This window comes from Marmota flaviventris, chromosome 3 (genome assembly GCF_047511675.1).
Source record: "Marmota flaviventris isolate mMarFla1 chromosome 3, mMarFla1.hap1, whole genome shotgun sequence".
Classification (NCBI taxonomy): Eukaryota; Metazoa; Chordata; class Mammalia; order Rodentia; family Sciuridae; genus Marmota; species Marmota flaviventris.
This window is the reverse complement of record NC_092500.1, coordinates 90,756,210-90,784,207: the sequence shown is the minus strand read 5'-3', so window position 1 is coordinate 90,784,207 and position 27,998 is coordinate 90,756,210. Positions and strand designations below refer to the sequence as shown.

The window sequence follows — 27,998 nt, the reverse complement described above, 5'->3', positions numbered from 1 at the left end:
TGCAAAATACCTCAGTGACAGTTTTGGTTTATCCTCAGATTTACTCATAACATCAGTGTTTTTCTTATTTTATTTCTTATTTATGTTTATTTGGGAAACCACACTTCATCCATGCTTTTCAAGATGCTGCAGTATTCTTAGCATGGCTTTGCTGAACATTTTGCTGTTGAATATTAAGTGTGCCATCTTGCTAAAGTTTTTGTGTAGAGTATTTGATTGATATGTACTTGGAGGTCTGCAGTACATTTACAAAACTTTTACTATATTTCCATATTTTTACTAACTGAAGACATCACAACTGATTTTTAGAGAAAAGGCTTTATAAAATTGTTTTCTTTCAAAGGCAGCCCCCAAAACCTCCCTCGCTCCCAGTGTTTCAGTGCATTTGTATGGAAAGTATTTAAATCATGCTAGATAGTACTGTGCTAGATGGGTTAAAACCTAAAGATAGCTATTTCTTAATATATTGGGGTATCTTCTCCCTGTATAATCAATCATTTTTACACAGTCATTAGAATAATCATATCTTACCCCATTTCTTTTCTCTGACTCAAAATATGTGTCATGGAGTTAGCTGGCTTTAATTTAGGAATCTTGGTAATCTGCAGATCTGCAAAAGAAGTCATACACATTTCTATCTAGTTGGGGTTTTTTGTTTGTTTGTTTTGTTTTGTTTCGTTTTGTATTTCATAGTCTAAATGTTCCTAGCCATGTGTTTCACAACATCAGCTTCTTTCACTTCAGCACTCTCAGATTACTCTGGCCTATGACGTATTATAATACTTGAAAATCATACAGAAGAAGAAAATTAACTAACATGAAAAATGAATATAGATTTTGATTTAAATATCTAAAAGCACCTAGTAAAACGAATAATTTGAGCTCTTGCTAGTTCTAAAGACCTGGTTTGGTTCTGTCTTTGGGGTCTACATCATGGTGCCTTTTAACTGGGAGACTGATACTGTTGGTGAGAAGGTGACTTCCATTTTTGAGCCCAGTTTCAGAATATTTAAAGCACATATTATGTATGATTGAAAATGGTCTTTGTTTTGCAATAAATAAATTATTAGATATTTAAAGTTAAACAGCTTTACTTTTCAAAGAAGAAAAAGAAGGTTACAGAACCTCATTGCTTCATTCTAAAGTGCCACACTGAGAACCTTAGCACTTTTTGTGAAATTGATTGTTCATTTTAAGAACCCAAAGCTGCTGAGAGTATTTATATGTGTGTGTTTATGCATGAGGTTATTTGTTTGTTTTTGGTGGTTCTAGGGAATGAACTCAGGGGTGCTCTACCACTGAGCTACATTCCTAGCCTGTTTTATGATTTTTATTTTTTTTATTTTTTTAAGAACAAAAATAGAACCAAGCATGACAGAACATACCTATAATCCTAGCAGCTCAGGAGACTGAGGCAGGAGGACTATAAATTAAAAACTAGCCTCAACAACTTAACGAGGTCCTAAGCAACTCAGTGACACCCTGTCTTTAAATGAAAATACAAAAAAAGGGGCTGGGGATGTGGCTCTGGTTAAGTGCCCCTGGATTCAATCCCTGGTACAAAAAAATTAAGAATTAAAAAAATAGGCAATTTAGGCTCTCACTAAGTTGCTGTTTGGCTTCAAATCTGTGGTCCTCCTGCCTCAGTGTCCCAAGTCACTGAAATTATAGATGTAGGCCAGTACATTCAATGCATTCTATAAAATGATATATTTTAGCATTAAATTGGTATGTGATCAAAAGGCGTTTTTTTAAATAGGTAATTTTTTTTTCCCACTGTGCTGGGGATCAAACTCAGGACTTAGCACATGGTAGTCAAATGTTCTACCACTGAGCTGCATCTCCAGCCCAGTAGGTAATATTTTCATGTTCACATTTTGCATATTTTAGAAAAGAACAAAAAGATTGGATTTTGTTTGGCTTGTTTATTTTTTCCATTTTATATTTATCAATATTCAAGGTTGATGATGTAAAAGTCATTAATGATTTAAGTTACTCCGCTGCACTAAAAGTTCTAATTGAAGTTTTTCAAAAATATGGAGATGTCTGAGATATCTGAAAGCATCACAGACCTTGAATACTAAAAGAGCAATGGGTTTGTATAAAATACACATGTTCATATTAATGCTTGAAAGGAAAGAACTAGGATTGCAGAAAACAAGAAGACCCAAATACCTTAGATCAGCAGCCGTGCCTAGGCATGGCTAATCAATCAGGAAATCAGTGTTAACTGTCAAGGTTAGGGACTCTACAGACTGTTACTTTTAATCAGCAACTAGTAAAATGACACTTATTGCAGGGCAGCCTTAATGGAGAAAAGTGATACACTTCTTAAGCTCTGTTCATAAATTTGCACAAATTGAAATTAGATCTTATTTTTTTCCTCCAAAATTTTCTTGTCACTTATAACTTGTCCTAAAAAACCTTCATGAAAGTTTATATTGCTGTTACAATTTGCTTTTCTGAGATTGCATTACAATGTTGTTTTGATAGATTCCTGATATTTAACTGGGAATACTGTGGCAACATATTTTGTGATCTGTTTTCCAAATCATGGACCACTCAGTGTTTTCCTCAGAAAGACCTTTATATTTTCATTTTTTTCCTTAGGAAATACTGAGAAATTACATAAGCAGTAATTTTTTTTTAAATTAGCCAAATAAAAAGGACTTAAAAGTGAATGTTAAATGACTTAGCATCAAGTTGAAAAAAAATCCTCTGCATTTATCAATCCTTCTAATTAGATTCTAGTTAGATTTTTCTGCCCTCATCTTTATAACATGATTAATATCAACGAAGTTACTCCCCTGATGAATAAGTGTTCTAAAAGATTATAGATGTATCAGCAAACACCTATAGTCATGTAAACAGTTTTTAGCTTTTAGTGAGTATAATGTCTAATTTTTTTAAATTTAATTTAAAAATGTTTCCCATAAAATCCTTCTTGGAGTTTGTATGTGTATTCATATACTGATTCATATACTGTGTGTGGGTGTGTTTCACAAATGTAAGGGATATTGAAGAAGTTGAATTTTAATTAACATAAATAATTTTGTTTGAACTTAATGCCAAGCCAGTTTTTAAAAATACATACATTGGAAGGGCTTGGAATATAATTCAATGTAACACCTGCTTAGCATGCATAGTACCCTAAGTTTGATCCCTAGAACAGTAAAAAAAATAAGAAAAGGGGCTGGGGATGTGGCTCAAGCAGTAGCGCGCTTGCCTGGTATGCGTGTGGCCCAGGTTCGATCCTCAGCACCACATACAAAGATGTTGTGCCCGCCGAAAATTAAAAAATAAATATTAAAATTTAAAAAAAAAAAGAACAAAAACTAAATAAATATTTATTTTATTTTTTTTAATATTTATTTATTTTTTTAGTTATCGGCAGACACAACATCTTTGTTGGTATGTGGTGCTGAGGATCGAACCTGGGCCTCATGCATGCCAGACGAGCGCGCTACCACTTGAGCCACATCCCCAGCCCTAAATAAATATTTAGATACTTAGTTATTATGACAGGATTCTGCCTTTCTAGGTAAAATATATTCTCACATATCCTTATAGAGTCAATAAAGTCTATATATGATACACCCACCCTTGTCCCCCAGTACTGGAGATTGAACACTGAGCCTCATCCCTAGCCCTTTTTAAATTTTTTTTTTTTTTTTTTTTTGAGATGGGATCTCACCATGTGCTACAGAACTCCCCAAGTTGATGATGCTGAACTTGAAATTGCAGTCATTTTGCCACAACGTTCCCAGTCACTAAGATTACGTGCATGCACTAACACATCTAGCCCACTTTTCAAATTTGAAAGAAGTTTGCATGCTATTCAGATTTATTTAATTACTATATAGCCCCCCTTTTCCCCCTCCTCATTTGCTTGTCTGATGCTTCTAAGGCACTTTAAACAATGTATTCAAACCAGACCTTTTTTTTCTTGCCAAAGATGAATTTGAAATACAATAAAATGGGGCTGGGAGTGTAGCTCAGTGTTAGACTGCTTGCCTAAGGCCCTAGGTTCAAACCTCCAGCATAGTAAAAGAAAAATTATAAAACATTATCATAACTCAAATATGCAAAACTTAAGAGAAATATTAATCAGAATACTCATGAAATTTACATTTCTCTTACTAGTTAAAAAAATTGTATTGAGGAAAATTTGGTTGCTAGTTTCATAAGTTATACCCCATCTTTTCTTAAGGAAAGGGTAAGCAATTATTATCAGGAATGGAAAATATACCATACTTTAAAAATTTTTGTTTTGTTGTTGTTATATTGTTTTGAGATAGGGTCCTGCTATGTTGCTAAGGCTGGGCTCAAACTTGTGATCCTCATGCCTCAGCTTCCAGAGTAGCTGGTATAACATGCATACACACTATGCCTGACAGAAGTTAACTTTTTAAAGAATAATCTTATTTTCTTATGCTTTTCTTCTAATGTGTGAAAATAGTATGTAGTTGAAGGTTGATTGGTTTAAGGACTTATTTTAATTGGTATCTAATAAATGCCTTTATGGGATAAATTAATAAAATGTTTAAGGAAATTTTTCATTAGTACTAAAAATAGAGGTACAAGAAAAATATATTTGATGTTTTATGTGTAATGTATTTATATGGCTATAAGGACATTTCACTCAGAAGTGGTAAATGCACAGCAGACTTTTTTTGTATTACTTGCCAACTGATAAGAAAATGAATCTGCAGTAAGATTCTTTAAATAAAAATACTATAACAAGCTGAGCATTGTGGTTTACACTTCTAATCCCAACCACCTCTGGAGACTGAGGCAGGAAGACCGAAAATTTGATGCCAGCGTGGGCAACTTAGTGAGATCTTGTCTCAAAACAAAAAGTGCTGGGGATGCAGCTCAGTGGTTGAGCAACTGTCTAGCATGTGTGATGCCTTGCATTGGATCCCAACACTGCAAGAAAGAATAGTATACCAATTTCCTAAATACTATTTGCTACAAATTAATAAATTTCCATTTTAATAGTGTTTTTTTCTTTTGACTCTGGGATACAGAATACAATTCATATTTTAACATAGAGATAGCATTGGTCATTTGTTATGTTCAAATTCCATAGAGTAAAGCTGTTTAACATTTAACTTTAAATTTAACAGTATATTAGGACATCATAATAGCTTAAGGCCTTTTAAGATGCTTAAATTCATGATAAAAAGTGAGATGGCCAAAATTACATTTTTATATTAATAAGAAATTAAAGATCAAACTTATTTTTTAATTAAATTTTTTTAGGTAGAGGTATAAATTCTTTTCTTGAGACTAGGTGCTTTAATTTAGAACAACAATTGACACTTATTGGGACATTATTGGATGATCTTTATTTAAAATAGTATGCAAGTATTCTCATTTTTGCCATTAAATTCATTTTTCATGTAATGTTCTTTTCTATGGAAGTTTTGTGCCTTAACAATCACTGTGCATATCCTTAAATAGTCGCAGGTTCATTTGCATGAGGTATGTGAAAGTAATGTCTTGAAATGAAACATGTAAATCTAGGATTTATTCTGTGTTTGGAATGATTATATTTTTTTACCTTCTGATCCCCACATTCTGGACCCATTCAGAGTTATCTGCTGCTTAAATTATGCCTACATTTAAAGATGTAACTATTAAGAAGTTTTTTACAGAGGGGACATACATTGTTTTTATACATTCTGATGCATCTATATAGGTACATATGAAATTTATTTTCCAAACTAGATCATACTTGGGTCATATTATTTCTGTCACCTTCTTGAGAAAAAGTGAGCCACAGTTAAATTTTTCCTATGTTTTTATTACTGTCTAGCTGTCAATATAAATTCAAAAGACAAGAAAGATATCGAAATATTGCCTACAGAGGGTATGGTGTGATTTCTGGTAGAACTGTCTTGAGAAGAGTATTAAAATCTTGATAAGCAAAATCATAAATGAGGATTTGTGTTACCAAAAGATACTTAGAAGAAGCTGAACAAAGAATATTTATATAAACTAATAATTTCTTACAATATAATAATATAAATGGTATCAACCAACACATATAAACTTTTTAAAATTTGATTATCCACTGTTTGTAACATACACTTTCAGTGTTGTGAGATCTTAAATGATTTTGTCTTCAATTAAACCCATCCTTTTCCTCCATTATCTTTTAGTTCTTAAGACAGAAGAACAAGATAAGTCTATATTGTGTATGTGTGCTTATATATTATGTATATGTATAAAATATGTTATAGACTTTGTTACTAAAGTTGTACTCAGATGTGTTGGCATTGAGTGTACAGTACACATACACTGTGTGATTATGTGTATACTGTGAAGGATGCTTTTGACTGTTTTACTATGCCTGTTTTGAATATTTGATTTGATACAGTTAATATGATTGTATTTGTCAATTTTTCATTAAAATAATGTTTGTCTTTAAAATGGAAAATGTAAGTTGCTGTATTAATTTTGTTTGGCCAGCTGATTGTTTGACAAACTTAAGTTAGCATCATTCTGTTAAGTATTTTTCTACTACTGTAATAGTCTAGTGTTTGAATTCAACTTATAAAAGTATAAGAATCATTAAAATCCCACTTTTGTCATACTGTTATGTATTTAACTTAAATATAAAGTATTAGCTGTAGACTAAATATATTTTTGTATGATTTTTAAGTTTGTATATGGTGTTTTTTTCTTACAGCTATCACAAGATGAATGTAGAGGCACATTATATAAATACAGACCTGAAGAAATAGATATTGATGTAAGTATTACTATGATATATACTGATGCTGTGTCATATTCTGTGCCAGAATATTGGAAATAAGCATGATGCAAAACCATCTTCTTCCCGGGTTCTCTAAAATAACATCAAACAAATCAGTATTATTTCTCTGTTGCACTTACATTACTGCTACCTACTACCCACTGTCCCCCGATAGGTAGTAGTTGAACATATTAAGGATCACTTAAATGAAAATTTAAAAATAATTACTGATTTTTTTTTAAAAAAACACAGGTGTGGAAAACGGGAGAGTTACTATCTTCTAGAGAAAGTATTAGCCTCTGGAAGTTTCATCGCTGTTTCTTTTTAAATTATATTTTGTCTCTGTTAAATCATACTCTAGGTTGCTGATTTGCCATGTAATTTTCCCTCACTTCTCCTGGTTTTATTCCATTGAGTTTGTCTCCTTTTCATTTTAATACCTTCTATTTGGTATAGCTTGAGTCTTGTCTAATAAAGATAAGGTAGTTATTTTAATAGATAAAGGACAAAGAAGGTCAAGTATCAAATTTCTTGCTTACTTGTCATTATACTATAAACTTTGGGCCATATTTTCTGATTATCCACATTTGTTTTGAGACATTAGGAGAATCGATTTATTGTACTGTAGAGTACTTTCTCATATTATCGTTAAATTAATTTAAAAGATTTAAACTACATTGTGTGGTGGTGCAGTGCCTGTAATCCCAGCAACTCAGGAGGCTGAGGCAAGAGGATCATATGTTGAAGGACAGCCTGAACAACTTATCAGGACCCTTTCTCAAAATAAAAAGTAAAAAAAAGAAGGGTTGGGGATGTAGCTTAGTAGTAGAGAACCCTGGGTTCAATCCCCAGTGTTGCGAAAATAAATACATACATATGTACATACATACATAAGATAAAAAATTTAAAAATAATAAGTTTAAACCTGGGGATGTAGCTTAGTGGTAGAGTACATGCTTAGCATGCCTGAGTTTCTGGATTCTATTCCCACTCCCCCCAAAAAAACACATTCAAACTATTAAAAGTAATTTTTCTTCATAAACGACATTTTTACTTGTATTATTACATTTAAGAACTGCATATATCCCTTACCCTATAGGTCAGATTATAGTGGTGGAGAGTTAGAATTTTTAGACTGCTTGATTACCAAAGATAGTTTGAAATATGTAAATTAGACAGGCACTGGGTTCACTCTTGCAATCCCAGTTACTCAGGAGGATCGAAAATTCAAGGCTAGCCTCCACAATTGAGAAGACCCTGTCTCAAAAGAAAAAAAAATGAAAAGGGGTGTGGATGTAGCTCAATGATACTTAAAGTAACTTCAATCCACAGTACTGTGGAAGGAAGAAAAGAGAAATATTTAAGTTTAGTATGATTGAAATACTTGTCTACTTTACTTTGCATGATTTGTTTCGTTGTGATACTGGGGATTTAACCCAGGGGTACTTTACCATTTAACTTCATTCCCAGCCCTTTTTGTTTTTTATTTTGAGACAGGGCCTAGACTTGAACTTATGAGCCTCCTATCTCAGCCTCCTAGTCGCTGACACTACAGGCATGTGCCAGCACACCCAACATATTATTCTATTTTTATAAACTGTATTTTAATTTTGATTGTATTTACTTAAAGAAAATTAACCCAATTTAGCATTTCATGGCTGCTTTAAATGGGTACCTACCTTCAGCTAATTACATGAAACATTTTTAAATTTCTCTAACAAAAGACATCTCTTACAACTCAGGCCAAGTTAAGCCGATTATGTGAACAAGATAAAGTGGTACATGCACTGGAAGAGAAACTTCAGCAACTCCACAAGGAGAAAGTAAGACAATTATGTTTATTATCTACAATCAATGTTATTTTATGTGATTATTATCAAGACAGTAATGAGTAAAAAAAAAAAAAACTAATTCAATGATGCAGAACATTAAGTGTGATTCTTTTTATTAGTACACGCTTGAGCAAGCTTTGCTGTCAGCCAGCCAAGAGATAGAAATGAACGCAGATAACCCAGCAGCCATTCAGACAGTGGTATTACAGAGGGATGATTTGCAAAATGGACTGCTTAGCACATGTCGAGAACTCTCTCGAGCCACTGCTGTAAGTAGATTTTTTTTTTCCCCTGGTAGGAGTCTTTGAAATATTATGCAGTTCTTTTTTTCTTTGCTCTGCTATTAGTTGTGGTGTCTTTAGGATCACTCTTTATTATTATAACAAGAAATATTAATTTCTTAATATTAACTATGTTTAGGAACATAAAGAGTGACCTTTATTTCTGTAGGTATCTTATTCTTAATGACATGGAAGTTTTACAGAAAAGATAGGTACTCCTTTTTTACATATTATGCAACCAAAAAAATTCTTTAAATAAGTTAAAATTAATTGCATGAAGAAAAAAATACATTGTGAATTTTAGGGGATTTAGGATAATTTCCTGAAGGTGGTAACTAAACTCACCCACCCATTTCAGTAAAAATAAAATTCAAGCCATTTCAACAAAAAGCCTTGCAGAAAGATTATAAGAAAGCATCCCTTTCATAGCTGCAATGTGATCTAAATTTAGATAAATTGAATAAGAAAAATGATTGGCAAAATTATTAACCCTTAGGGGCTGGGGCTGAGCTCAGCGGTAGCGCACTTGCCTGGCATGTGTGAGGCACTGGGTTCGATTCTCAGCACCACGTAAAATAAATAAAGGACTATCAACAACTAAAAAAAAAAAAAAAAAAAAAAAAAAATTATTAACCCTTAGTCTTAGAATTTCAGGAGAGTCTCTTGGGATTACCAAATCTAAAAAGTCCTGAGTGTTTGTAAACTGAGTTTATAAATTGAGGTTTTGTTTTTGTTTTGTTTTGTTTCTATCTATGATGCAATCATCTCTAATCATAGCTAGCAGCCTTTTGCAGAATTTCTAACAGAAACATTGTTTAAAGTTTGACTTGGTGGGAAGGGGCATTTGGTTTTTGTTTTCTTAAGGTTTGTTATTTTGTTGCTTTTTGTTATTGTTGTTTTTTAAGAACCAATCCCAAGCATAATCAGTTTTAATTAGCTTTTTCATTGCTCTGATTAAAATACCCAGCAAGAACAACTTTGAAGAGGAAAAGTTTATTTGGGGCTTACAATTTCAGAGGTCTGTCCATAGAGGCTGACCCTATGGCTCTAGGCCCAAGGTGAGGCAGAACATCATGGGAGATGGACCCAGTGGAGGAAAGCTGCTCAGCTTATGATGGGGTCAGGAAGCAGAGAAAGAGATGAAGAGGCCACGGGGAAGATGAACCTTTCCCAGGCATGTCCCCAGTGACCCACCACCTCTAGTCATGCCCCACCTGCCTACAGTTAACCACCCAGTCAGTCTATTCAAACTAGAAGGGATTAATTAGGTTACAGCTCCCAATAGCTAATCATGTCACCTCTGAATAGTCTTGCCTCAACGCATTAGTTTTCAGTTGCCATTATATCCAAACCATAACATTCTGCCTCTGACCCCCAAAACCTCATGTCCATCTCACTATGCAAAATGCATTCAGTTTATTTCCAAGAGTTTCATAATCTTTTAACATTGCCCAAATGTCCAAATTCAAAGTCTTCTCTGAGACTCAAGGCTAACTCCTGGCAGTGAGTTCTTGTAAAAACCAAAAGCAAGTTCCATATATTCAATATATAGTGGCACAAAATAATATTCCCATTCTGAAAGGGAGGAATAAAAGCATAGAAAGAAGGGATGGTGCCAAAACAGGACCACAACAACTGCTGGGCTTGGTTTCCTATGTCTGTGTAGATCATGTAGGACACTTGGCTGTGAAATATCATTTACAAAGGGTATGGGTATTCCTGCCCGTTTGGCCTTGCAAGTTGTGGTGCACGTGCGCCTTCAGTATGGGCCTTTCTACAGCCAGCAGCTTTTCTCAGAAGACAATCCATATTACTGGCATTTCTTAATTCCTGGGGTCTCCATTCAAACTTTGATTTCACCTATATAACTTCACACATCACCATCTCGGAGAAAGGGCAGCCCTCAAGGACTCAGACCCTGCTATACTTTGGCCTCCCAGACCTTCCTTTGAAATTTTGGTGGAAGCTTCCATGATCACTTTTAACTTTAGCATCTTACATTCCTGCAGAACCAGCACCATTTGGATGATACCAAACTCTGCTTCCAGCTTGCACAATTCCTTGGCCCCCTGGAATCAGGGCTGCAGGGGCTTCTGAGTACCCATAGTGCTGAATGAAGGGAAGCAACTTCCTAACCACCACCATTTTTCCTATTGTCTGTACAAGAACTTAGCATCTCTTTAGGAACTATAAACTCCTAAAGCACCCTTCCTTGGCCCCAACTTTATATGTACTTTTCTGGCCAAGCTGCAATTTTTAAATCCTTTAGCTGTGTTCTTTGCACCACTTTCTCATAGTAAAGCTGCTAGCAATATCCATGCCACTGACTGAATGCTGTGCTTCCTTGAAATTTCCTCCAGCAGATTAATCAGTCCATCACTTTTAAATTCGGCCTCATAAAGTCTCAGGATATGGGCAAAATGTGGCCAAGTTCTTTGCTAGAATATAACACAAGTGACCTCTAGTCCAATTCTCTTTGACATCTCTTGAATTCAGTCCCCATTCCTGTTGGCATTCTATTCTTCTGAGCTCTCCCCAGAATTGCCCAATTTGCTCTACTAAGAGCATTCTACATCATGGCAGAAAACTGCAGTGATAGAAAGCTGCTCGCCTCATGACAGTCAGGAAACAGGGAGGGAGGGAAGGAAAGAGGAATCTAGGGACAATACATACTCTTCCAGTGCACAGTTCCAAGGTCTTAACTTCTTCCAACATTCCCTTCTGCCTGCAGTTTCCAGTAGTCCATTCAGCTATCATTGAATTAGAGCATTGAAGAGGTGAGATCCCTCATGATGCAGTCACTTCCCCACAGCTCCACTTCTGAACATTGCAGCACTTGTTAACAAGCCTTCAACACAAGACTTTGGAGGATATTCTAGATCTACACTATAACAGAAAGAAAAAAGGGCTAGGTTTAGTGGTATACCCCTATAATCCCAGCAACAGGGGCTGAGGTAGGAGGATCCTAAATTCATGATAAGCCTGGGGCTGGGGCACAGTGGCACATGCCTGTAATCCCAGCAGCTCAGGAGGCTAAGGCAGGAGGATCATGAGTTCAAAGCCAGCCTCAGCAACAGTGAGGCATTAAGCAACTCAGTGAGACCCTGCTCCTGAAATCAATCCCCAGTACTCCCACCCAAAACAACGACAACAAAAAAGATCCTGGGCAACTTAGGGAGATTGTCTAAAAACAGAAAATAAAATAAAGAAGAGGCCTAGATATATATATAGCTCAATGATAGAGTGCCCCTGGGTTAAATCCTCCAGAGAAAAAAAAGAGAGAGAAGAGGGATTAAACTGTCACTGCCAAGCTAATTAAAAACTCATTGTCATCCCTAAAACAACCTGAATTAAATCAAAATGGTGAATGGTATTGACATTTAGTTGGAAACTCTTTAGTGATATTCTTGAAATACCATGTGTGCATGTTACCGAGAATTAAACCCAGGGGCCTTCTCCCACTGAGCTGCACTCCTCATCAGGGTCTCTTTAAACTGCTGGTGCTACCCGGAATTTGCGATCCTCCTGCTTCAGCCTCCTTGGGCCCTAAGGTTATAGGCACTTGACTGAAATATGAATTTTAGAAAATTCCATCCTTAGCAACTGAATTTCAGAACTTAAATCTCATCATTAAGCTTAGAACTTGTTCTATCCCAAGGTTAACTCCAATATACTGATGGGTAGTTTGTCAAAAGTGCTTTTGGGCTTTTTTTTTTTTTTTTTTTTTTTGTCTTGTTTTGTTTACTCAATCATGTAGCAGTAGGGAATGAACCCAGGAGTGGTGCTCTTTACCATCCCCCAGCTCTTTTATTTTTTATTTTTATTTTTAGGGTTTTTTTTTTTTTTGAGACAGGGTCTCACTAAGTGCCTCAGACTAACCACAAACTTGGATCTTTCTTCTCCAGCCTCCCCTTGTTAGAAATGCTTTAGTAGAAATTAATATTGTCTAAGGACCTCTTTTTTAGGTTGTTATCCTATAAAATCACTCTCCTAATTTTTTTTTCCTTGCCTTTAGCATTTATCAGTGGTTAGGACAACCTCTACTTTATGTAAACTTATTTGTAACTTAATACTACAAATATTAGTATGCACCTAATATATTGGGCATATGGTTGGCACTCAGTGAATTTGATTAGATGTAAATTTGAATTACATTTAGGCTGGCAGAATCTCAAAAGGTTCCTATGATTCTTTCACAGTTCATGACATTTCTTCAAATCTAAACCCCTGGCATAGAGGATAACATTAGAACCCCCACAAATCAAAGCCTCAATTCTGAAAACATATCCTCACCTAGTCATCCGTGAAGGTTAACATAATGTGAGCACCAAAGCAGTGCTCCCTGTACATTTTATTTAACCTTGTGTGTGTGTATGTGTGGTACTAAGGATTAAACTCAGGGGCACTCACCACTGAGCTATATCCCTATCCCTTTCTATTTTGTATTCTGAGACAGGGTCTTAGTAAGTTGCACAAGCTGACCTCAAACACAAATTGTGATCATCTTGTAGTACCTCCTGAGCTTCTGGGATTACAGGCATAGGCCACCACACTTGGCTTATTTCATTTCATTCTTGATGCCACATCTCCCCTTCTTAAGCCCCATCCAGCTGAGCATGAGGAACTGTCTTGAAATAAATTAAAAGGAGGGGTTGGGATTGTAGCTCAGTGGTAGAGCACTTGCCTAGTATGTGTGAAGCCCTGGGTTTGATCCCCAGCACCACATAAAATAAATAAACAAAATAAAGCATTGTGTCCATCTACAACTAAAAAAAAAAAAATTTTTTTTTAAATAAATAAATAAAAAGGAATGGGGATGTGCCTCAGTGATAAAAGTACCCCAGAGTTCAATCTGTGGTACCAAAAACAAAAAAGCAACCTAAATCCCATCCATGACACATGTGCTTTAAGAACATAGTGCCTTTCTGTTTTCTCTTTGCCTTTACCTTTTTTTTTTGTTTTAATCTAAGTCTGATTAAAGGAAAGCTGTAATAACACTCATTTATCCCTTCAAATTCATGTCATTGTCTTAGTTTGGATTCTATTCTATAAGGTATTTTTACTCAGATACACACACACAAAAAAAATAAACCTGAATCTCAACAAGCCTCAATATATAACTATGTATATAACTACCATGTTATAGGAAATACATGGAGCGTGCTGAGAGAAAAAGAATTCATTTAGCAGGGATAGGGTTGTGGCTCAGTGGTGGAGCACTTGCCTGGCATGTGTGAGGAACTGAGTACGATTCTTAGCATATAAATAAATGAATAAAATAAAGGTCCATCAGCAACAAAAGAATACATATATTTTTAAAAATTACTTAGCAAAATTAAGAATAGGAGAAAATCTGCAGAACAGATAACAAGACTCTTCAATAAATTAGTGGTGGGCTGGGGATTTAATTCCACGGTAGATCATTTGCCTAGAATTGGGGATCCCCAACACCACAAAAAAGAAGAAAAAGAAGAGGCAAGGGAATTGAGGGGGAAGTAAAGTACTTCTTAAAATGTAAAAATATCTCATAAAGCAGTACACATTAATGATATGAAAAATAAGAATTTCCTTTTTAATTTTTTAATTTTAGTTTCTTTCCTTTAGAGATGCATGCCCTGTGCATGTCCCTCTAGGGCATGCATACTTGAATGTATTGCCCTATCCCTTGCAAAGTTTTATATTAGTACAAACTATTTTAAAAAAATTTCTAGAATTTACTGGTATCATGCTCGAAATATAGGCTAAGTTAAGTTTAAAAAAGAAAAATTCTGCCATCCCCACAACAAACCTGTCTCCTCTCCTAACTCATACACTTTTTTAAACCTTTGTTGAAGTATAACATGCTCTTGTAAAAGTGCTCAGATTAGGAATTTAACCAAGATCTATATAAAAACATTGAGTTTTACCAGCATTCTAGGGACTGCCTTCCCAGTGTCTGTCTGTTTTGGAACTTTGCAATAATATGTGATCTTATAGTATATACGCTTGTCCTCATATATTTTAAAAAAATAAATAAAAAGGAATGGGGATGTGCCTTTCTATGATAGTGGATTGAAACAGTTAATTTAGTCTCTTAATTGGGTGGTGTAAAATTTTATACTCCTTTATTGAAAGTTCTATTTCCTAGCCAGGTACAGTGGTGCATGCCTGTAATCCCAGCAGCTCGGGAGGCTGAGGCAGGAGGATCACGAGTTCAAAGCCAGTCTCAGCAAAAATGAAGCACTAAGCAACTCAGTGAGACCCTGTCTCTAAATAAGATACAAAATAGTGCTGGGGGGGCTGGGGATGTGGCTCAAGCGGTAGTGCGCTCGCCTGGCATTCGTGAGGCCCGGGTTCGATCCTCAGTACCACATACAAACAAAGATGTTTGTCCGCCGAAAACTAAAACAATAAATATTTAAAAGTTTAAAAAAAAAAAAAAATAGTGCTGGGGATGTGAGTCTGTGGTTGAGTGCCCCTTAGTTCAACCTCCGATACCCTACCCCCACCCCCACCAACAACAACAACAAAAAAAAGTTTTATTTCCTAAATATTACCTATGGTTTTAAAATAATTGAATATTAATTATTAATATCAAATATTAATTTATTCATCACCTTTATATGCATGTATATTCAACTGAGGACCTAGTACATGCTAAGCAAGTACTCTACCACTAAGCTACATCCCCTACTTTTGTTTTAATTCAGAGAATTTTTTAATTCTCACTAAATGCTGAGGGTTTAAATAAATTGCTCAGGCTAGCCTCAAATTTTCACTCATCCTGCCTCGGCCTCCTGAGTCACAGGGATTATAGATGTGAACCATCAGGCCCAGTTTGAACAATATACTTTTGTGTGTGTGTGTGCGCGCGCTGGGGATTGAACTTGGGGGCACTCAACCTCTGAGCCACATCCTCAGCCCTATTTTGTATTTTATTACGAGAGAGGGTCTCACTGAGTTGCTTATTAGCACCTCACTATTGCTGAGGTGCTAATTTTTTTACCCACTTTTTTTTTTTACCACTATTTTTACCTACTTTTGACTTGTGTTACTGCCCACCCATGAATTATGTTTGAGGAGTTGAGATAAAGAAAACAACAGGTAGGCCTAGCAGAATTATATAGAACTTGGCCTAAATTATAGAGTTTCAGTTAGGAAAACTGAAAGTATGTTCATGTGGTGGCACAGACTTGTAATCCTAGCTACTCAGGAAGAAGCTGAGGAAAGAGGATGGCGAATTCCAGGCCATCCTGGGCAAATTTAGTAAGACCCTGTCTCAAAAGTCAAAAAACAAAAAGGGCTTGTGATGTAGCTCAGTGTTTCAGTCTTCAGTGCTGATGGAAAAGGGGGGAATATTTATATGTATGTGGTTGTTTCTCTTTACCTAAAGTATTGGTAAATTAATCTCTCTCAATCTCTATTTTTCATATATTTTTCTAGGAAAAACAAGTATCCCAGCATCTTGCGATGTTCTAATATTTAGATACTTCTACAATACAGTTGAGGCTATCCTGAAGTTTGGCTTTAGTACAAATGAGGTGAAGTGTTAACCTGGCATTATTGCTGCCTCCATTGGGTCTGTTATCCTCATTTTACCCTCCCTGAAGCTTTGAAAGACTCACTGTTGCCAGTCATAGTGGCACATGCCTATAATCCCAGCAACTACTGATTCTACTGCCTCAGCCTCCAGAATCACTGGGATTTCAGACACCACCATAGCCAACTTCATTTTAATCTTTAAAGTGTGCTCCTTATACCTGGCAGAATAGCAAACACCTATTATCTCAGAGACTCAGGAGACGAAGGCAGGAGGATCACAAGTTCAAGACCAGCTTCTGTAATTTAGCAAGACCCTGTCTCCAAACAAAAAGTAGAACAAAAAGGGTTAGGGATGTAGCTCAGTAGTAAAGCATCCCTGGGTTCAATCCCTATCACCAAATACATAAATAAAATTAACAGCATACTCCTCAAATAATTCTTTATTTCCTAATTTTTTAAAGTAATTTTAAGCCAGTTTCATAAAACAAAATACAGTTAATCTTAAAAAGAGGGCTTGTGTGGCAGGTTATAGGCACACACCTATAACCCAAACTCAAGAGGCTGAGACAGGAGAATTGCAAGTTGGAGGCTAACCTGGGCAATTTAGCGAAACCCTGTATCAAATTTTTTAAAAAATAAAATTAAAAAAAGGACTGGGGATGTAGCTCAGTGGTAAAGCCACCCCTAGGTTCAATTCCCCAGTACCAAAAATAAATACATAAAATAATCAAAAGGAGTTAGGGGCATAACTCAGTCATAGAGCACAACTGGGTTCAATCCCTAGTACCATGGGAAAAAAATCCAATAATGATAAAATACAAAGGATTTAATATTTTTATTCATGGAAAACTTTTAATCTAGGCAAACAGGAATATGTTTGATTTCTATCTCTTCTGCATTTTAGGAAATTGCCTTAAAGAAAAATTTACCACATTACCAATAATAACTTAAACTATTTCTTCAAATTTATATCATTTAGATAGTAGAATCAATTTAAATGCTTTAATGTAACAAAGGAATTAGTAACAGTTAAGGTAAGTTGGTTTTATTAAATTTCATTACACAGCAACACCACATAAACAACTTAAGTTGCCCAGTAAATTCTTTGTAAATTGAGTTTTTAAAAGATGAAAACTTCTAGTAGTTCATACCTGTAATCCCAGCAGCCCAGGAGGCTGAGGCAGGAGAATTGCAAGTTCAAAGCCAGCCTCAACAACTTAGAGAGTCACTGAGCCAACTTAGCGTGACCATGTCTCAAAATAAAAAAAAATAAAATAAAAATGTTTTTCAGTGGTTAAGTGCCCCTAGTTCAATTCCCCATACCAAAAAAAAAAAAAAAAAAAAATTAAATTAAAGCCTTAAAAGTAAGGAGTTATAAAAATTTTTTTCAATATAAAGAATTTAAAAGTAAGGAGTTATAAAAAAATATTTTCAATATAAAGAATTCAATTTTCTAAAATCTATAAAGAGCCAGCCGTGTATCAGTGTTGCATGTCCATAATCCCACAACTCAGGAGGCTGAGGCAATAGGATTGCAAGTTTGAGACCAGTCTCCGCAACTTATTGAGACACTAATCGGCAGACTGGGTCCACAAGCAGGTCTGGGGGTAAAAGGTTTTGTCACTTTCGGAAGTTTCTTCAAGCAATCAGTATGTCAACCAACACAGATTTTTCTCTTTCTTCATATGATGAAGATCAGGGATCTAAATTTATCCAAAAAGCTAAAGGAGCACCATTTGTACCTATTGGAATGGCAGGTTTTGCAGCAATTGTTGCATATGGATTATACAAATTAAAGACCAGGGGAAATACTAAAATGTCCATTCACCTGATTCACATGCGTGTGGCAGCCCAAGGCTTTGTTGTAGGAGCGATGACTCTAGGTATGGGCTATTCCCTGTATAGGAATTCTGGGCAAAACCTAAACCTTAGAAGAAGAGATGCTGTCTTGGTCTTGTTGAAAGTACTTGTTTTTGTTATGTTAAAGTTATATGTTTATGTCAAAAAATAAATCCCTTGAGTGAGTTCAGGCTGTAACACAGTATTTTGAATAATGGCTTTCTTTCTTGCCCACTTGATTTGCCTGGTTATCAAATTATTAATGACTTCACTGACTAGGTCATTCAGGGAAGTCAAGTTAACACAAAAGTTAACTGGATAGTGTTATAACACTCACCTTCTTAAGTGCTTATACAGAAATTACTTCTAAAGACAAAAGGCCAGTCCTGAAATATTCCCAATTTACTACTGAATATCATACACATACTTTGAATGTTGGGTAGGAATCCTATTTAACCCAGTTAATTTAACTTTTTTCTACCTGCCTTGTGATCTGGTTTAAGAACTTCAGTTTTTTAGTATTACTTGGCTCTTAAAGAACTATTTCATATTTCACAAAAGTTCATGAAATGTAACTTATAAATCTTCCCACAACTGAGAGAGAGAGAGGAAGGGAGGGAGGGAGAGTTTGTGTGTGTATAAACCATACCTGGAAAGCTCACAACAGAACTGCATAAAAGTAGTATTTATTTCAGAATCACACTTATAAACATAATAATTTAATTATTGATTCCACTTTAGCTCTTTTATAATTGCAGAATTATATTTTTGCTGTTGTATTAGAATAATTTTTAAATGTTATCTTGAAAGAGAAATATTTATTTTAAGTGCTAATAAAGAGAAATATTTATTTTAAGTGCTAATACAAAGGTAAATTAAGAACACGGTTTTAATGTGTGCAGTATATTTATTTTCTCTGTATGAATTGCAAGTGTTAAAACAAATTACCTAAAATGGAAGTGATTGCTGTTTTTGAGCAAGCTGGTCTGGTCAGACATTATATACGCTTCGGTAAACTACAGCATGCTTTAGTATACTTGTAAAATTCCCTTGTCTAACCTGAACTTACATTCCATGGTGATAACATGGTATATGTGTTGTTATTAAAATAACGAACACATCAAATGTCTTGTATCTGTTTGTTTGGAAAAATAAATCATTCTTCAGAGTAGCACAAAAATTAGGTTCCAAGAAAAAACAATGTTTTGTGCTTTTTTTAACTACCATTAAAGAATACCTATGAAGTGGAAATAATAAATTATATATATTGAGTAAAAAAAAAAAAAAAAGACACTAAGCAAATTAACGAGACCTTGCCTCAAAATAAAAAGGGCTGAGGATGTTGTTCAGTGGTAAAGCCCCCCCCCAGGTTCAATCCTAGTAGCAAAACAAATGTAAAAATAAAATCTAGAAAGGTTTTAAGTATAGTGATAACACCATAATAGCACATTCTCCCCATTAAAGTAATTTACACTCTTTGATTTTAGGAACTGGAACGAGCATGGAGAGAATATGATAAGTTGGAATATGATGTAACTATTACCAGGAACCAGATGCAAGAGCAGCTAGATCGCCTTGGTGAAGTTCAGGTATGAAAGTGTTAATATCTTAACTGGTTTTGACTGATATTATACATCTGCCTCACTACATACACATGTACTCTTAACAATTTTTACATTTTGGCTACCTAAAATGTGGATTTGAAGATGGGCTAAGTGACACATGCCTATATTGTCAGCAACTCAAGAAGCTGAGGCAGAAGAACTGCAAGTTCGAGGTCAGCCTTAGCAACTTATCAAGACTGTCTCAAAAGATAAAAAGGCCTGGGGATGTAGCTCTGTGGTAAAACACCCCTGTGTTCAATCCCTAATTCTATAAAAAGAAAAAATGTTTATTTGAATATGTTCACTGATAGGAATTTTATTCCCAAGCTATCCCCCTTGTTCACAATTTTAATGCTTTATTCTAGCTGGGCTCATAGGTGCATGCCTGTAATCCCAGCAATTCAGGAAGCTGAGGCAAGAGTTTCAAAGTTAAACCAGTATCCACAACTTAGTTCAAGAGCAGCCTGTGAAATTCAGCAAGACTCTTCTTCAAAAAACTAAATCACAGTGGGTCAGGAGGCCAAGACAGGAGGATCGCAGGTTCAAAGCCAGCTTTTGCAACTTAGCAAAAGCCTATCTCAAATTAAAAAAATATAAAAAAGGTTGTGTGGCTCAGTAGTTAAGTGCCCCTGGGTTCAACCCTTAGTACAAATAAAGAAAAATGGAGGGAGAGCAGAAAGGAGGGCTGGGGGTATGCCTCAGTGATAGAGTGCCCCTGGGTTCACTCCCCAGTATCCAAAAAAGAAAAAAGTTATTTATTCTGTAGGGTAAATGCTAAGTTTGGGTTGTTTTTTTGCTGAGCTCTGTCAGTAGTTTCTATAAATTTGACTTCATATTCTTTCATTAGTCCATCCGTATCACTTGGTATTGAGTTGTGAATTTATGAAATAATGGTTATTATTTAAAATAATCTAACCCATTTTGTATTAAATTTATTTTTTACTAAACTATATTTAGTCTACTATCTTAATTGACCTATTAGAATGGGGAACATACAGCATCATTTGGTGGTATAAAGATCCCGTTTGTAAAGAGGCAGATCTGAAGTCAAGTTCCAGGGGTTAGTTTTCTTATCTGTAAAATAGAAATTAGAAGATCTGTCTTAAAGTGTTGCTCTGAGTGGAGATAATACGTTTTATAAAAATGATGCCACTATTTGGTTATGACCCTATTAAATATGATTATCTGCATTGGAAACCCAGTCACTGGACTTACCAGAGAAATCAATGCAACAGATAAAAGATTAGTAAGGGCCAGACATAAATTCCTGGTCAACCTCTGCAACCTAGCGAGACCCTGTCTCAAAATAAAAAAATAAATAAAAGGACTGAGGATGTAGTTCAGGGTAAAAGCAACCCTGTGTTCAATCCCTAGTACCAAATATATACATACATATGTATATATGTATGTATGTGTGTATGTGTGTATATATATATATATATATATATATATATATATATATATATATATATAAAAGCCACAAGTAGTTATGATATTCTTTGGGGAAAAAAAATCTGGAAGACACATTCTGTGCATGGTAGACCAATGGAACCAGAATAGAACTTAGCAAGCATGAATATGTGACCCTGTCTCAAAATAAAAAGGTCTGGAGATGTGGCTCAGGGGTTAAGCACCCCTGGGTTCAATCTTTGGTACCAAAAAATTAATAAATAAAGTTTAATATATAAAGTAGGCATAGTATGAGATTAACAGCAATAATATAATACAATATAATTGTTATCATTGTTCTGTTTATTTAAAACTTACGAATTATTTATTTCTGGAATTTTCTATTTAATACTTTAGGATCTTGGTTGACTGTAGGCATTCAAAACTATGGAAGGCCAAATTAAGGATAAGGGAGGGCTACTGTATGCTTTCCATTTCTTTTGTTCTTCCCCTCAGAAGTTGGTTTTTGTTTTGTTTTAACTTGGGATTAGTGAGTTTCTATTGTTTCTTTCTTCCTGTATTTTTTTCCATTTTTAGTCCTTCTAACCAGTATGCCTTCCTGGGATGATGCTAGGCAAAGCTATTAGAAAGATGCAAAATGTTACACTTAAGTCTGAAAAAATAAAATATTTTCTTTCTCTGCTTTAACTTTCATCTTTTCCACTAGGGTTGCAAAATTACAAGCATCACGTAGGTCATATTAAATATTCTTTCAATTAATCCATTGTAATTCTCATTTTTAAATATATAATTAGTGGAATTATAACTGACTTTTTTTCTTGCATGTGGTCTACCATTTTTACTGATAGACTGAATCAGCAGGAATTCAACGTGCACAGATTCAGAAAGAACTTTGGAGAATCCAAGATGTCATGGAAGGGCTAAGTAAACACAAACAGCAAAGAGGCACTCCAGAAACAGGTAAATTAGCTTTGCTTTTATTTTGTCATAAAATGGAATAGTGCACATTGTTGAGTTTCTTTTTTCTTTCTTTTTTTTTTTTTTTTGGTTTTTGTTTTTGTTTTTGTTTTGTTTTGATTGATTGGTTGGTAACAGGGATTGAAACCAGGAGTGCTATCTCAGCCTCTAGGGACGCTGTACCACCCACCTGTCTTTTGTTGTTTTAGTGTAGGTTTTACATCAGAAAACAAACACTCTTGTAACAATGAATTAGTACCTAAGTTTATAAAGTAAAATCAAAAGCTCTGCCAGCCCCACCTACACACACACACACACACACACACACACACACACGCATGCACATATACACACACAAATAAATAAATTGTAAATGTTTAATTTATAATTAAACATTTTTTAAAAAACATTTAATTTACAACAAAAATGTAAAAAAGAAATTTAATTAAACAAAAATCATTGTTTATAATTATAAACATACACAGTATTTTGGCGTTAGGAGTTGTTTTTGTCTTCAGCTTCTCTTCTGAATGTTATTAGAGGAAAAAAGGTGGGGGGGGTTGTGTTATACCTATTTTTCCACAATGCTTTTTTTCTTTTTCATGATACATAAACTGCCTAAGTATTCATTATATAACTGAACTATAGTTTAAGCCAGGGGTGGTGGCACATGCCTGTAATGCCAACAGCTTGGGTGGTTGAGGCAGGAGGATTGTGAGGTCAAATCCGGTCTCAGCAACATAGCAAGGCCCTAAGTAACTCAGTGAGACCCTGTCCCTAAATAAAATACAAAAAGGGCTGGGGATGTGGTTCAGTGGTTAAGCACCCCTGGATTTACTCCCCGATACCAAAAAAAGAGAAAAAGAACTCTCATTTATTTATCCATTGCTATATTGATGGACATATACATATAACAACAGAATACACTTGCTAGTACCTAGTGAATTCCAAGAAATGAGAAATAAGCACCTATCTTCCATTTTGAATGGATATATCCAGATTGCTCTTCTAAAAGATATCAAATTATGCTTGCACCAATAATATTTGAGGAAACCCATTTCTCCATGCTCTTGTCTAAATCAAATATTTTAATGTTTTTTAAAAATGTAATTGACCTCAAATTCTGAATATATTAATAGAGGGACTCAACTGAAGTCTGCATTTAAAATAAGTGAAATGAAATTATTCTTATAGATTTAGGAAAATGTGTTTAGTGTAAGTAGTTATGTTTTCTAATTTTTTCTAATAGGTATGGCAGGATCAAAACCTTTCTCTACAGTTAAGTACAAAAGTGAGGTAAGCTGGGATTTTTTTCTCTAACTATACATTATTTTAAATGTTGAACACATGAATTATAAGTAATTATGTTTTCTCTTTTCTAACCATAACAAAGATGTTTTTTTAAAATATATCAAAGTTATTTGAATCTTGAAATTTGCTTCAGTAATTTGGTGCTTCTAACATTTTGCTTCCTGTAATGTAAAAAAAAAAAAAAAAAGTAGTGCTTTTCATTCATGTTAGATCTTTAACATTGTCATTCTTTTTCTAAGTAATTTGAATATTTATCATGGTTTCTTATAGTTTGTAAAATTTGTAGGATGATTGATAAGTTTACTTGGTCTTATGCATGGCATTAAGAAAATAGCACTACAAAGAGATACTGTCAACCTAAGTGAAACATTCTGTGGTTTTTGAATTTTGTGTGATGTCAAAAAGAAATGTTTCTTTTTCTCTCATAAAAATTGCAAAAATATTAATAAGATTTTTTAAACTAATTATTTCTTCTCCTTTTTAAATGAAATGGAGTAGTTTCACTCAGTAATCTGTTTCATTGTTGAGTTTTAGTGTAAAACTACTTATATGTTATGGGAAAACATTTAAAACCCAATTATTAAAAACATTTAAAACCCAATTATTAAAAACATTTAAAACCCAATTATTAGCTATCATTAAAATCTTGGCTTTCACTTTTCACTTTGAGATTTTGGCTTGTCAGTATCCCTTTAAATATCTTAAAGTAAATTTAGGTTAATATACCATTGCAAAGAATTTAGATATGCTTAATTTAATCTGCTTGTCTAAATAAGGTGACTATTCTACAATCTTTAGGAAGAGGAAGTAGTCCCACCTCGTCCTCCACTTCCTCGGTCCTATGACTTTACAGAGCAGCCTCCCATAATCCCCCCTCTGCCCAGTGATAGCAGCTCCTTGCTCTGTTATAGCAGGGGCCCAGTGCATCTTCCTGAAGAAAAGAAGATTCATCAAGTTCAAGGATATCCAAGAAATGGATCTCACTGTGTAAGTGGCTGGAATAGCCACAGAATAATCAATCAATCATACATGCCCTCTCATTTTTGAAAATTAATTTATTTTATATTCAAAGTATAGTTTTATAATACCAATGTTAGCTGGAGTTTTTGTTTTATATATAGTTTTATCATTTGTGTTTTTCCTATTTTGATTTTATCATTCTCACTTTTTAAAATTTTCATAATCTGAATGTTTCATGATTTCATAATGTCTTTTCATAAAATGGTTACTTTGTACATGTTGAAAGAACTATACCTTTTGAATTTCCATTTTAGGATGTTAGAGGCATGATCATGGTTTTTGTTGATATTGTTGCTGTTGAGATGGAATCTAAGTTGCCCAGACTAGCCTGGAACTTGAAATCCTCCTACCTCAGCCTTCTCAGTAGCAGGAATCTTTAGATCAAAAAGAATGGAGAATGAAAAAGGTTTATACTAGAAATGGCACAAGAGTTAAGACTTAGGAAGCTTGGTATAGGAAAACCCTTCAAAGATATGCACATTGCCAAGGAAAGATATTACCCCTGGGACATGGAAATAAGAGGTTTGGAATTAAGCAAATAAATGTGAAATGTAATTGTCAAGGAAAAGAAAATAAGAAAAACAATTGAGCCAGACACAGTGGTGCAAACCTGTGATTCCAGAGGCTAAGATAGATGAATCACAAGTTTGAGACCAGGCTGGACAACTTGGTGAAACCCTGTCTCAAAATCAAAAATATAAAGCACTGGGGATGCAGCTTAGTGGTAAAACACCCCTGGGTTGAATCCCCAGTACTGCAAAGAAAAAAAAAAGGAATAAGCTAATTGTGAGGAAAAAATAAACTGTTTCCTGAGAGAAATTCACTGCTGGGATGTATCTCACTTAATCAGATCACCTTTTAAATGAAAATTGTATTACTGAGTGATAAGCTTATTTTTAGATCTAAGATATACCATAATAAGAATGTGATTTTGCAGCAAAGGATGGCTTAGTGGTAGATCCTGTATGTTAGGCCCTTAGGTTCAATCCATCCCCAGCACCAAAAACAAAAAGTGACTTTGTCCCTAAGAGAAATATTCTTAATTTTAAAACAATAACTTTTACTAATTAAAAAATCTTTCAAATTACTTTTTTCTACTTAGTTGTTCTTTATGTATTAGTTCTGTTATATCCAGGATAGCCAACTGGGACTTATAGTTTTTAAGAGTTTGATTTGAGTCTTTTTAATGGTAAACATTTTTAAATGAATTTATAGCTAGATGTTAGTGGCACAGGACTGTAATTCCAGTGATGTAGGAGGCTCACAAATTTCTAGGCCAACCTTGGCAATTTTAATGATACTCTTCTCACAAAGTAAAAAGGACTAAGGGTATAGTTCATATGCCCTTGAGCTCAGTCCCAAGAATCACAAGAAAGAAAGAAACTTGTTGCTTTTTTTTTTTTTTAATTATTATTTGTCTTCTTTTCAAGGGTCCAGACTATAGACTCTACAAGAGTGAACCAGAGTTAACAACAGTGGCAGAGGTTGATGAATCTAATGGAGAAGAAAAATCAGAACCTGTTTCAGAGATGGAAACTCCAGTTATTAAAGGTCAGATATGTTTTATCTCCTTTTTTTGTTTTGTTTTCAGATACCTTAGTATTATATTCAGTTTACATGTTGACCCAGTACCCATACAGATTCACAATCCTTTATCTGAAACTTTTGGAGTCTCATGAATTTCTGATTTGGGAAATTTTCAGATATTAGGAAGATAACATTGCCGAAAAACCATACGTCATCACAAATAGGCATGAGGCAGCACCCTTTTTTAAACTCATTGATGTGTCTGGAATAGTCATCTTAAGTGGAGTATAGACTAAAAAGTATCAGATCAGGTTAGGTTTTACTGAAAAATAAGTTGATGCCAAACTTTTTAAAAGCTTTGCATTTACTGAGTTATTTTTTCCAATTTCAAAATTATTCTTGAGCACAATGGCTAAAACAAATTTTCACACACTTGTTTAAAAATAAATTTCAAAATAATACTTTTTCTTAACTATACAAACTCTTCTGGTGGTAATGTTTAATGCTGTTCATTCTTCAAGAAGTCAGTGTCGTAAAGAAAAGGATAGCCAAGAGGATTCTTCTAGATTAAAAAGATTTTAAAAGAAAAAAACTCAGGCTGGAGATACAACTCAATGCTAGAGAGTTTTCCTAGCATGTGGGAACACATAGGTTCAATCCCTTCAAAAACAAAGATTATGAAAGTAGTGCTTGAAATTTGTCTGGAACATTATTTAAAAGGAAGAACTATGGGCCGGGGTTGTAGCTCAGTGGTAGCGTGCTTGCCTAGCACATGTGAGGCATTGGGTTCAATCCTCAGTACCACATAAAAATAAGTAAAATAAAGGTATTATGTCTATCTACAACTAAAAAATTATTTAACAATAAAAAAAGGAAGAACTATAAAAACATTCTTGGGACAATTCCGGAAATATAAACATGTTCTGGATGTTAGCTAATAGCATGATCATATTACAGTGGTTACGTAGAAAAATATAAGTGAATTCTGAAAAACTTAAAGAGAAAAGTATTATCAGCTTATTTTGAAATGATTCACCAAAAAAAGTACATGTGTGTATGTTTACATATTTATTCAAAGATATAGCAAAGATGGCAAAGTATAAAAACTTTCATAAAAATAAATGCTATTCATTATTTCCTGACTGATTCTCATAGTCTGCTGAAGGATCATAAAGTTAAGTATGAAAAACACATAAAATGTAATGTTCACATAGATTTTTCCATAATTGGAGTATTTTTCTGGGTCATCTAACATCACATTGGGATGGGGGTTTCTGGCAATTGAACCTAGGACCTTGTTGCATGCTAAATATATATATATATATATATATATATATATATATATGGGACTAGGCATTGAACCCAGGGGTGCTTTACAACTGAGCTACATTCCCAGGCCTTTTAATTTTTTCTTTTGAGACAGGATTTCACTAGGTTGCTTAGGGCCTCACTGAATTGCTGAGGCTATCCTGGAACTTGTGATCCTCCTGCCTCAGACTCCCAAGCCACTGGGATTACAGGTGTGCACCACCAGACCCAGCAAAACTTGATATTTATATTTTTCTCATTCTCTTCCTAAATTTTATCTTCTCTTCATTGAAATCTTTGTTAATATTTTACTTTTCTATACATAAACTAAAAAGCCATAGTCTTATTTTTTATCATTTGATGTATATTATTATAGATATGTGGGGGAACTAGACTACAAGCAAAGGAAAATAATATTTTTAGTAATATGGCCAACTTCAACTTCAGCCAGTTCTCCAACAGTGTGTGATTACAAATGCAGACCAACGGCCTTTGGGGGGGGTGGCGGTTCAGGGATTGAACTCGGGGCATTCAACCACTAAGCCACCTCCCCAGCCCTTTTTTTTTTTTTTTTTTTTTAATTTCAAAACAGGGTCTATGCTGAGTTGCTTAGCACCTCATTGCT

General features: G+C 34.6%; 1 protein-coding gene and 1 pseudogene across 7 annotated transcripts in view; both read left to right on the top strand.

The window, feature by feature from the left end:
* The window catches only part of Plekha5 (pleckstrin homology domain containing A5), a 234,955-nt gene that overhangs the window by 186,619 nt on the left and 20,338 nt on the right, over window positions 1-27,998 (top strand). For 4 of the 7 annotated variants that reach the window (XM_071610106.1, XM_071610107.1, XM_071610108.1 and 1 more), the window contains 7 exons: window positions 6,698-6,760; window positions 8,506-8,586; window positions 8,715-8,864; window positions 19,724-19,825; window positions 22,099-22,210; window positions 23,457-23,503; window positions 25,969-26,089. In XM_071610106.1, coding sequence (XP_071466207.1) covers window positions 6,698-6,760; window positions 8,506-8,586; window positions 8,715-8,864; window positions 19,724-19,825; window positions 22,099-22,210; window positions 23,457-23,503; window positions 25,969-26,089 — 676 coding nt within the window. Of the gene's footprint in view, window positions 1-6,167; window positions 6,204-6,697; window positions 6,761-8,505; window positions 8,587-8,714; window positions 8,865-19,723; window positions 19,826-22,098; window positions 22,211-23,456; window positions 23,504-24,316; window positions 24,506-25,968; window positions 26,090-27,998 lie in introns of all 7 variants that reach the window. The other 3 variants (XM_071610109.1, XM_071610110.1, XM_071610114.1) reach the window with 2 other exon arrangements.
* LOC114108322 (HIG1 domain family member 1A, mitochondrial pseudogene) lies at window positions 17,919-18,464 on the top strand (annotated as a pseudogene).